Source organism: Nanorana parkeri, unplaced genomic scaffold (genome assembly GCF_000935625.1).
Source record: "Nanorana parkeri isolate BGI_ZX_2015 unplaced genomic scaffold, ASM93562v1 scaffold850, whole genome shotgun sequence".
In the NCBI taxonomy this organism is placed as follows: Eukaryota; Metazoa; Chordata; class Amphibia; order Anura; family Dicroglossidae; genus Nanorana; species Nanorana parkeri.
In genome coordinates, this window is record NW_017307118.1 from 465,074 (window position 1) to 477,894 (window position 12,821).

General features: G+C 37.6%; 1 protein-coding gene across 1 annotated transcript in view; it reads left to right on the forward strand.

Moving 5' to 3' along the window:
* The first annotated feature begins 3,057 nt into the window (after positions 1-3,057).
* ABCA1 (ATP binding cassette subfamily A member 1) overlaps positions 3,058-12,821 on the forward strand; it is a 78,075-nt gene continuing 68,311 nt past the window's right edge. Inside the window, 2 exon segments of the mRNA XM_018565471.1 lie at positions 3,058-3,202; positions 8,134-8,227. Of these exon segments, the coding sequence (XP_018420973.1) occupies positions 3,137-3,202; positions 8,134-8,227 (160 nt within the window). The 5' untranslated portion in view covers positions 3,058-3,136.

The window sequence follows — 12,821 nt, forward strand, 5'->3', positions numbered from 1 at the left end:
CTGGTTAAATCTTGAAGGCACTGATTAAAATAGAATGACAGTCTTTTATGCAAAGTGGTATACACTTTTTTGTTTTGTCCATAAAATACTTATGACAATCTACAATAAATAGTCACATACTTTGCTACCAAAAATTAACTTACGTGTACAAATGGCTTTCAGAGTGCTGGTATCATCAGGGTTGTTTAATAAAGTAGTGAAGCGATTATTGTAAATCCATGCAAGGGTTTTGCACTTTATTTAACCTTGTTAAATTAAGTCTAAATCCCTTGCTACTGATTTGTAAATGTTGTATAGAGAAGTAATTATGTTAATGGAATGTTATCTATCTGTTGACTTGTCTTAGTCTAGGGCACAGAGGTCTGAGCAGGACAGGAGGAATTCCTTTGGCCTGGTCTTAGATTGAGGTTTTATGTGTGGAAGTTCCAACATGCTTCTAGGCCAACTGGGAGGTTATAATCCATCCACTGCTTAGATATAAGCCATTCAGTCAATCCAGATGCTGCTTTTCAGCTTCCATCTGAATGTACTTGAAACAACTTCAATAGGAGCCCTACAAGGGGCATCGATGAAGATATACAATCTACTTCAGTAAAAAAGGCATGGTGACCCCCTCTAAATAGCTCTGGAATTTTTCACCATTGTCTCAGAGCTGATCTAAAACTTAAGCCGAGCAGCTTGAACAAAGATTCCTTTTAATATTATAGCAAGCAGATGGTGGCAAAATACAACCCTTGTTTTACATATGCCATACATCTACAGATTGTTTCTTTAATGAACAGACAAAAATTACAGAATATAAATAAATAATGAAAGCAAATTCCAAACAGTAAAAAGATTTGCAATTTTGCCCAACCAGCCTCAGGACCAAGGAACCCCTACCAGAGATACAGCGAGGGCCTGCACTCCATGAGAATTTAATGTAGACTACACTGCAGTTGAGCAAAACAGCCTGGTCTAGGACCTGTCCCATCCTGAGACTGGACATTAAGGATACAGATAAGATTATCTCTCTGCTCCACTCTTATTTGGACCATTCATACTTTCAACCACTAAAACACACTAATAATTCATGCCTTCAATAGTTTTGATCATTTCATTTTGGTGTATGGTTACATTGCATGGTTGATTTTGTAATTATTAGCAGGTAAAGGTAATTGAAATTGCCTAATAATTTCAACTTTCATGGACAGCATCAGTGCTAGACTGTACCATGTCTCTTAGCTTGAATGCTGCTGTACAGGAAATTTACAGGAAGTTGATATCAAGGCTTGTTCAGGTATTTTTGCAAACTCTACATAAAAATGTTTTTGGTTTACATTTTTTGATTAGTCCATAAATACTGCAGGTTAGGATAGGGCAGGCAGTAAGAGTACCTATCCCGAAATCGAAGGTATAAACTACCTTGGCATGCTACAGCAATTTAACTACTAACACATAATTTGCAACACATTAAAATCAATATGTTGTAATTAAAATGATTGCTAGTTGGGTTGAATAGCTTTATCAAGGACAATAAAACCTCCAGGCAGTTCAGCCAATGCCAGGAACTAGGAATGGAATGGAAGAAATAAATACATATAGATCACAACAGTGGAATCTATTAAAAAACTAAACAACTTGGATTTCATAAGGTGTATAAGTTTAAGATCTCATTGTTGTGTGCTCATTTGTGTTACATTGACCATGTTTTTTGTATAGACATCAGCGTGTGGTGTTACACAAGTGGGCTTGAATTAATTATTACATTAGTGGTCACACCTTTATAAATGAAGCAAATAAGTATTTTTTACAAAATGTCGCACTCTAAGCACTCTAAGTTGGAAAATTATAGACATTAAGGTCTATAAGGGTTCCTTGAATGTTTAAGAGTCATAAAAAAAATCATATTGTGAAAAAGTTATATGTTGTATGTTCTCATATGTTTAAGATTTACTTGAGTTTAATGTCACTTTAGAGCTTTAAATGTATTTTTAAATTGCAATTATAATGACAATAAAAAACTATCTAGTACAATCAGATGTTTCTGTCTGTGAAAATTAGCTCAAAATGATTAGTAGATCCAGCAGTACAGACAGCTGACGTTATATGAAAATCTCATCCTTTCCCATAAAAGTCACGCTTGACCTGAACCTCCTGAGCCACCTTATTGGTTATTGAGGACACCCACCTCATAAAAGGACCAACAGAAAGGTGTGGGATCAAGATTGACTTCATGACTTCAGCTGCTGTTATCTCTGATTGTACTGATCATTTTCACTGAAGGTAATCAATTGCTCAATTTGAATTTCTGATGCTTGTGACAAGTTTACTTTAAATTCTAAGTCTTTTTATACTATATGTTGTTAGATGCATTCAAGCTGTTTAAACTGTGATAGTTTTAGATAATGCGTAGTTGTGCTTTGCAAAACCAGTAACCATTTTTTTCTGCAATATAACATCTAAATGTGCTCGACAAATACTCACCTGCTACCTAGATTTGTGATGGTACCAACATTCAGTTGTCAGCCTCTTGAATGGGTTTAATCCAGTTCTCAATTTATTTGTTTATTATATAATTACGATCAAGTGTCAGGACCTTTTATTTGATATAAAAATGTCAAGTCTGTTTGCTGTCTTACTGTATTCCCCAATATTCTCCTATAGAGGATGTACATGTTGTTACCTAACAGGATAATTGTGTGTGCCATTATTTTTCATATGAGCATGGCTGGGCACATTAAGACCGTTAGAGCTCTCGCTTATCAAACTAGTACTTGCTGGGAAGCACATAACTTGAAACTTGCATCTATTCTATACATTGCTGTAGTGGTTCTTTATACAAGGCAGTTATATCTGTTGTTCACCCGAGAAAGACATTCATTGAAGTTCATTGACTCGTGAATAGCTTCATAGTTTCTGGTCATTATCAGACACTTGATTATATTGCCCATACTAGCAGCTATCATTGTTATGTACCTGTCATGCACAGTAGATGAGAGTGTACAACTGTGTTTTTTCCCCTTCAACTCAGGAAGCTAATAGCAATTTCCCTTTCTGACTCTTTTTCAGTTAATGAGCAACCTAAAGCCACTGGTACTGCAACAACTTCTGCCAGAGCTGCAGAGGTGAAGCAGTGTTCATTCTCAGGGAGAAGATGACTTACTGTACGCAACTAGGACTCCTTCTCTGGAAAAACTTCACCTACCGACGGAGGCAGACTGTAAGTGCATTGCGTTCACACAAGCTGGCAAGCATTTCACTTGCATTGAAATGCATTGGGGGGGGGGGCTCATTGCTGTTCATTCAAATAGCAAATTCAGAACAATGCACCAAATGCAGAATGTAGGGCTTTTCAACATTTAACTTTACTGGTAATACGTTCTATAGAAAACATTGGTGGATTTATTGAATTTATTTGTTGAAACTGAAGTCAACAGAACCTGAAGCAGTTGCCTATAGTAACCAATCGGCTTCTATCTTCAGCTTGTTTAGTTAAGCTTTGTAAATGAAAGCTAGAAGCTGATTGGTTGCCATGCACAGCTGCTCTAGATTCTGTATGCTCCAGTCAATCCCCTCAATGTATTATTTTATTTGCTTGCTTTTTGTGTGCATTGGAAAATGCAGGTGATCACAAGACAACACATCTAGTGTTCACAAACCCTTAATCTTCATCACAGAGTTTCTTCCTTTACGTGTTGCTTTCTCCAGATTTTGTTATACTAACTCCATTTTAGAGTAGACGTTTATTAAGTTGCATTTCTTAACACTTTGGCTTTCCTAATTTCTCTGTACATTCTTGAGAGTAGATTTACACAACTGCAGATGTTGTTATTCCCAGTTGCCCGTTACTTAATAATAAAAATATCTTAATGTAAGTGTTAGTGAAACTCCAAATAACTTATGTTCATGATGATATGCACCACATGTCATACATTATAGCATTCGTAGACTAACATTGCTTCACTAGTTGTTGTAGACTTCAACCCAAAGCCAGCCAAAGGTACTTTGCGGCTTTCAGCTTGTTGCAGAACTGCATGTCCCAGCACTTGACCCTGTTCCATTGTTCCGTGCTGCTTATCTGTCTACATTTTAGTAAGGTTCGTCTAATATAATGATAATTTGTCATGGCGTTCGGGACAGTTTAGTTCAGTTCATTGTAGAGTATATTGACGGTGTCCAAAGTCACTACAATCTGGGCAAAGTGCAGTAGTCCAAATCCAAATGAGATTAAATTAACTTTAACTAGATCTAACTTCTAAACTATGAATCCTGAATGGTTAGTATCAGTTACTGTACAGACACCACATTTTTAAAAATAATTCCACTGGTTCATCAAGGATTTTCTTTGTTGTGGTGGTAAAGATCATTCATGTTGCTCATCTGGGTTCATCTGGGCTTATTTAAACATTTTGGGGGGAAATTATCAAAACTGGAGCAGACAAAAACTGGAGCAGATGTGCACAGCAACCAATCAGCAACTCTCTTTAGTTTGTTCAGTTAAGATTTGAAAATGAAAGAGAGAGGCTGATTGGTTGCCATGCACATCTGCTCCAGAGTTTGTCTGCTCCAGTTTTGATCAATTCAAAACTGATCAATTCCCCTCTTTGTTTGATCCTAGCAGTATATCATACCTGAGTATTTGTAGATGTGACAATTTAATAAAACTTGCATTGTTAAAGTGAGGTGAATAATAGATAAATACATATACTGTGTGAGAATATGTTAGTTGCAAAAAAAAAATGTTTGATTCTCTTTAGCCAGTCTTGGTATGCAGGCACTCCTCTTATACAGGACCACCAGGTCCTACTTTGAGACCTTTCTGCAGACCCATCCCAGCCAGCAATTAGACAGCAATAGAGCAGGAATACACTGTTGAGTTTATCAATGTTTTCTCCTCCTGTCATGAAGCACCTAAAGCTGGCCATACACCTATAGATTTTCGGCAGATTTTCTATGGTCAGATGGAAGAAGTGCAACAGATTCCTGTGTGGATGGAGGAATCTCCCACTGGGCCAAGCTTCAGTATCTTGCTAGTCAGCCCCGCTGGCTCTCAAAACACCTGAACAATGCCTGTATTTTGAGAGCCAGCGTGGCCGACTAGCAAGGTACTGAAGCTTGACACAGTTTAGCATAGATGGAGGAATCTGTTGCACTTTTTCCATCTGACCATAGAAAATCTGCAGATAATCTATAGGTGTATGGCCATCACTGTGCATTGCATTAGAACCTAATTGGCTTACAGTGCTGTCTTTTCCTCTCCCAATCTGAGTGCAGCTATAGAAGCTGTATGTTATGCCAGCATTAGGTATTTCTGATATCGGTATGTAAAAACACATTTAGTTATTTTAATCAGGTCATAACTGTTTTAAATGGTGTTTTTTTATATGTGTTTGGAGTCCAGCTAATGCAATAGACAATGTATGCAGGGTATTGGAGTTAATATTAGTGAATTGCAATAGTCATTATACAGTATGTATTCTTTTCAGATTTAACACAGCGTGCCATCTGTTTCAGAGGTGCATCTACTCAGTTGCATCATTTTGAAGACAACTTTATCTATTTGGCCTGAATATGATATATGCTGAGCAGGCAGTCGAACAAGCAAAATCTTTCTTAGCCTTGTCTCATTATCGTTGTTGACCATATAACATGAAGACACTGGGTCAGGGGTCATCTCCAGAAAAGCACCCGACCTGCTGACTAAAGGAAAGAGAGCACAGCTAATATTCTTTGTGATCTTTCACACCTTTTAGGAAATGTCCAATGCTTTACACATTTATGTAAAGTTTTTTCATCTTATACTAATATAATCAACAGATTTATGGCCCTTAAGTCAATAATTATATAAATCTCTTTTTCTGAATAAATGAAAAGGTGCAAAGTTCATATTGCATCAGACAACACCTTTATAGATATAGTTGTATAGGTCAGGGATACTGTATTCTGTAGTATATAATTTGCATTAAAATAACCTTTGGAACATTATTGATTGTAATCAGTTCCTAAAGTGCACGTTACTTTTGTCCTAATAGATATCTTGAGCGCACTTGCCAAAAGTGGATTGATTTCTATATCAATGTCAATATCAATTCCCCAAATCAGAAATGTAAAGTCTTAATCTTAATACAAATTTCTGGTTTGGGGGTATTGATCTTTTTACAGCTCTGAGCCCTTTAGCTGGCTTAAAGCCCAACTCCGGACACAAAATATTCACCTGCATCACAGCACATTCTGTATAAATTCCATTGGCCAAAGGCAAGTCCCCCGTCCTGCTGACTTCGTTTTGGGAATGGCCAGGAGGAGAGGAGGGTCAGGGATGCGACTGTAGCACCGATGTCTATGAGACCTGCAGCACTTACATCTAAGTGGGCATGGAAGTACAGCTGGAGGTAGACTTCCACCTCCATGTAAAACAGATTTGACAGCCCTAGAATAAAGTGAGCATGATGGGAGGTGTGTTTCTTCCACCAGAATATATATCTGCTGTGATGCAGTGAGTTTTTTATGCCTGGAGTTAAGCTTCAAGCTTGTCATGCACTGATCAAATTTCATCTCTTTTCTGCTGAATCGGCCACAAATTGATCCACGTGTGGCCCTTCCAGGACCACTGGGCTTGACAAAAGAGCTGGGTGGGAAATTGTCGCTGAACAGTGACTACAGTGACTTTTCATGTATTTTGACAGCTGTGGGCTCCAGCTGTCAGAATACAGCAGCTGGCAGGAGAGGTTCCTAACTGTTCTCAGTCACAGACAATACTTGTGAATTCATGATAATTATTTAAGCAAACTAATACAAAAGCATATACAAAATACATTCAATAATGTATTAATAATGTGTCGGGGCCCAGAAAGAGGAGGGCTTTTTATTGTTGTGTATGCACCTCATACAAAGGTTTACCTGTGACCTGAATACAGAGATTGTCACTGGTACAGAATCTGATGGGAAATACAACATTTTATAGATATCACTGAAAGCTCCAGTCTTTTTTCCAGTGACTGATGTCTGAGAAGGATTGTGAATTGAAGTGCTCAATAATCCAAATATATCCTTATTCAGCATAGGCTTGTGGGGACAGTGTAGAAATATCCAACACGTTTCAAAGGCTCATACAGATAACCCCTTCATCAGGGCTAGGAAAGAACAAAAGCAAATATCTATATCAATAGCCTATAAAAGTACTGCTTTAGTATCGTGAACATCTGCACAGGAAAATATAACAGTGGTGCCAATGTATCAAATGATGGGTATTCTGTAGGTAAACTTCTTTAAAAGTGGAACTAAAAGAGTAAATACATTTATGAAAAATAATTGATCTTTTTAAACAATTGTGGTAGGTAAACATCATAATAAAAGTCAGTTCATAGCTGATTGGCTGCAGTGACTGTTCAGTCAACCATTTGCGGATCACCATTTTTTAAATGGGGGGAGGTTCTGACGTTGCCACACACTGGTTGTGTTTCGGCCAAGTCAGTAGGACTTGGCCAAATTTAAATCAGTGTATGTCCAGCTTGAGAGGCACATACTGTATAATCAAAACAACTGAATTTATTTTCTACTTAAGGAAAGCAGGAAGTTCTATTTTTTTGCTTGCAGTACATATGTAGGTGATATATATATATATATATTGACAGTATATATACACACACACAAAACGATGCACAAATCCTATTAAGGGTCAAATTTGGGAGGTGATGAAGAATTAAGTAAGATTTAAGATTTAATGAATTCATAAGCCTTTAGCTGCTCTTCCTGAATGTAAATGAAACTTCTGCTACTGAGCTGTCCAGTGGAAGACATATTTGATGGGTGTAAGTTAGTTTCTAGGAGACGTGGGCTACGTAAAAGCACATCAGTGAAAAGGCCTGAAATGAAATTGGCAGGAGCCCTGCATATGCAGAGAGCTTTTATTTTTCCTGAAAAGGTCCCCCAGAGAGATCAGACTGGTTCAGTTAACCTTCACACAGGGGACAAGATGCAGTTCTCGGAATTGAATTAAAGTGGGGCCCTCTCTGTCCTAAAAGATTTATGCAATTCCTTCACAATATCCTTACGATGAATCTGTTACTGACCAAAGTTACTTATTGAGCCTCTTGTCATCCTTGTTATCTATAAAGTATAATATATTTCAATACTTGTTTTTCTTGTTTACAGCTGCAGCTGCTGGTCGAAGTAGCATGGCCTCTCTTCATCTTCTTCATTCTGATCTCTGTACGACTTTCCTATCCACCCTATGAACAACATGAATGTAAGTATGAGTATGACTAGGTATTCATAAATGAGGGCCACGAAGCATATCGCAAATAGTGATTAACATATGATATTGATAACTTATATTTACACACACACACACACACACACACTTTTGTATGCTATTGTAACACTTATCTGCATTTATATTTACCTGTCGTGTATCTGTCAGCCAGTCAATGTACAGTTCATTTTACACATTCAAATGTTCAAATATGTAAATTCATCCAGTACATTTTACTTGCACATGATTAGATGATTGAAGTGAGCGCAGTTTCAATCTGCTAAAGGAAAAAAGACCACCGCACAATTATAAAGCACAGTAATCTGGTTTACAAATGTGCCCTGCCAGCTTTCAGCACTTCAGACAGAAAACGACAGATCCGAATGACAGTTCTGTAACAAAAAAAAGTCACATGACCTTCCTGCCTCCAATCACCGTCTTCTCTTTGCTCCATTGAGCGGAGAGAACTTTATGGGGCTTTGTTGGCTACACATTTTTACATTTTAATAAATGGGATGGGCCACAGTGTTCATAGTGCAACGGTGCATAACGGAGAAAGGATAGCAATATCAACTCTCCATAATAAATAAGCCCCTATATTTTTTTGTCTACTTTTATTTGATTCCGGGGTAGAAAATGAAAACATTTTGTTTGGTAACAGAACATCCCAATCTATTACTATTCATGCAGTAAAATGGGCCACTGACGCCCGCTTATCTTTAGTAAGAATTGTAAAGGGAACTTGCTTAGAGACACGTCAGTACATGTTTTCGCGTGTGCTCTGGGCTTTTCTTTGAAGCAGCTGAGGTTCATTTGATAAGATCTTGTAGTACAGGATCATTCAGGTTTGTAATGACAGACGGGGTTAAAACCAGAATCTGGGGGGGAAAAAAATAATAATTTACATATTGCACTGGGTGTTTAAATTATCACTAAAAAGCTAGATGTCATGTGTGGTGGGCTGCTGCAAAATATAAAATTGTACCTTTCATCATGCTTGCTTCTACACAAAAGTGTGAAGAGTTTGGAGAAGGCAGGAGAAGCAAACAATCTAGGACAACATAGCTGAACTGGAAAGTGAGCTGAATTGGTGAATTTTTCCAGTTCAGCTATGTTGTCCTAGATTGTTCACTTCTCCTGCCTTCTCCAAACTCTTCACTCTTTTGTGAATAACCCTGTCAGTCTTTGTGCACTGTGGGGAGTGAGGGATGTGACTCAAGCAGTGAAGTGCTCCGGTCGCACCCCGTCGCTCCTCACTATTTGCACTTTTATAAAATGCCTTGTATTTTTACTCAATGAATACAAGACATTTTGTGATTGGAGGAGGAACAGAGCAGGCAGAGATGTGACACATTCTCTCTTCCTCCAATCACAGAACATCTTGTATCCATTCAAAAAAATACAAGGCATTTTGTGAAAGGGCAAGTAGGAAGGATGGTTGCGACCAGAGCACTTCAGTGCTCAAGTTGCTTGTGTCGAGTTATGTGTAGGAGACGGCATGCTGCAAGGTACGATTTAATACTTTGTAGCAGCCCTTCACATATAACATAGATCTTTTTAATGATAATTTACACACCCAGTTCAGTTGGTAAATGATCATTTTCTTTGACTTTGGCTTCAAATATATTGTTTTGATGTATTATTCTTTGATATCTGTCTTTGGTTCTTCAAACTGGACTACACATGTGCTTTTAGCTGTTTTTACAGTGCATAGAAGAGATTTGCATTTCTTGTTGACTCTAGCTCAGAACACAGATTTCAGGATACTAAACCTTGAAAGACTACCAAAACTGTTCAACTTTCCCTCTCGGTAACACTATGACCCAGTGCAAAAAGCTTTTATGTTACAGTCACCTGCAATGTGCCACGTTCAAGGCTTACACTGAACGTTATTTATTAGACTGCCCCTCCTTTAAAATGTGTGAACACCACTGCGAAAGTTTGCTGCTGCATATGATCTTTTTTTATCCAAACAATCAGAGCCTAGAATAGCTTTTATACCTTGTAATTTACCCCAGCAGTAACATCTGAGGGTTTTTAATTTAGCAGCTACTGGTTTGGGCGCACAAAATCCAGAAACTCTGGACAAAAATAGTTTGAATTACATATATAATTACTGTTGTCCATGCAAAAGGATTCATAATTCTGTTCAGCCAGTCTTGTGAATTACACACTTATTCCTTACTTCCACAGCCAGACAGGTGACATATGTAGTGTAGTCATATGCTGAGTAAGCAATGAAAGTAGTTGTAAAAGCTAGACTCTGCTAACAGACCAATATCAATTACTCAATTTGTGTGCAGTTTGCAATGTGCACAATAATAAAAAATGCTAAATATGTGCCTTTATTTTAGTAATTTTGACATGGTCACATGACAGCTATTGTAGGTGTGGGGTAGGGAATGCCCTGGCCACAGCTGATTGGGCTGAGAGGGGGGTGTCAATGACAGTTTTATGGATGCTTGGCCTTACTGGATTTGCATCAAGCCCCCTGTACATCACTAGCAGTAATGAGCAGGTACCATGCTCTCTGAATACATGCCAAACTTCAATTTTGTGCCTTAAATTAAAAAGCCATTGTACATTCCCAAGAATAAGCAAGGGCAGCAGTATTACTTCCTCACAAAATTGCCTAATTCCATCTCAGTATATTCTGTTTGCTCATATGTCCGGTTTTATCAGTTCACAGTCAGTCTGACCTGTGTAATCAGCAGATATGTTTGTTGGAAAAAAAGTTGCTCAATGGTCCAACTGTAGCAAAGCTTATGTTTGCATCCTGTGCAATAAAGTACAATTCTTGCCTCTCACCAGTCACATGCCATTCTTTTAAAGTAGTCAGTTGTATGATATTAGGTATCATGGCTGCTTTTGTCTCTTAAACACATATGATTGCTTTCTTCCTTCATTTGTAAGATGACGCATTCATGGTTACTCTGATTGTTTAAGTTGTCATTTTGTAGACAGTATAAGTGCATAGCTTGGAGATGACATTTGAGTCATTTAAATGAATCCTGCTCAAAGATGGCCACATAGCTTAAAATTACTCTGTCATGAGAGAAGTATGGGGGCAGCCATTGCTGGTCTCCTTCTGAAAAGTTGCCTGCCTGTGTCTGACCTTAGTACTTTTGAGTCAGAGCTCCAGGACAAACATGCTGTAAATATGTATCAGAAAAATGTGTCATAAATCCTTATCTCTATTCTTGTTCCAGGTCACAGACTTTAAACAAAAGTATCAACATGGCAGCCAGTGAACTAGCATTCTCAAAAGGAGGTCGGCAATGGCCGCCTCTATTGTTCTCTCATGACACATTCCCTTTAATTGATAATTGGATGATAATAGATAAGAGAAATTGCAAACAAGCTATTTATCATCAATTAAAATATCAAGCCATGCAGCACACACAGTATTGGTCTGCACTTCTCTAGGCTATATTGATCGGAAATATGATCTATTAGTTACAAATGTAAATGATATACTTAAAAAAATAATTTGATCTGCCTGAATCATGATTAGTTCTTCAACACCTATGCGCATATTTGTTAGATGCTTTAGAAGTGATTGACAAACTTCCAACACCTCGGCCGATTATCTTGGAAGAAAATTTGATTGAGAGCTCACTAAATCAGGCAAATGGATGGTGTTTATCATTCGGTTTGATTAGTTTAGACAAGCCAAATAATTGATTGTATGATTATATCGATACGTGTGTTGTCATTTTTAGATCTGACCATCAGAAGATCCTATTTTTTTTTTGAACAATGCTTTCCAAGAACATTGGCAAAATATCTACTAATTTCCATTGTCTATATATTGTTTCATACTCACATAAAGATGCCTAACCCTTTAGCTTCAAAAGACAGGCAGGTTTATGGAACACGTTTAGATCAACTTCGCCCACTGTGATCTTATATCTTTCGATAGTTGTTGGCATATTGAATCACAGGCTGGTTTCTTTGGAGCTCCATTGGTGAGATATCCTGAATGGATTCTTCATGACAAACAATAAACATGAGTGACACCTTTGTTACTGTTTATAAGAGGAGTAAAGATACAAACTACGAGAAATTTCATTGGAGTTCTTAAAGGATATGCAATGACAACAAGTAATCCATGGCACCAGTGATAACTATAAATTGAAGCTTATAATGTTGGATTTTAAGCTGGTAGTGCAAGAGATTGGCCTCCTTGCTCAGCAGTCTATCTAGTTTCAAAATATTAGTTATTAATTAATTTAGCCTTTAATTATTGAATAATAATGCTGTAGCTAGAATCAGATTCTATTGTGTAGATTGTATTAGAAAATGTTATCAATGTAAATTTGGTCACTGATACCAGTAAAACCACCTACAGTTCATTTGTATTGAACGGGAATTAAAAGCGAACATGTAATTAAATGTGCCCCTGAAGCAATGCCTGAGACCCTTGACCTGGTGTGTCATGTACTGGGAGCAGATTTTGTTTTTCTTTTTAGGACATAAAGTCGTGTTACTCCTGTAATTTCCCAGAAACCCTATTTTTTCAGAGTCGGTGTGCTGTTTACCAACTGCTGTTGCAACAAGCAGTCTCATCTAGAGTGAACCATGCTTG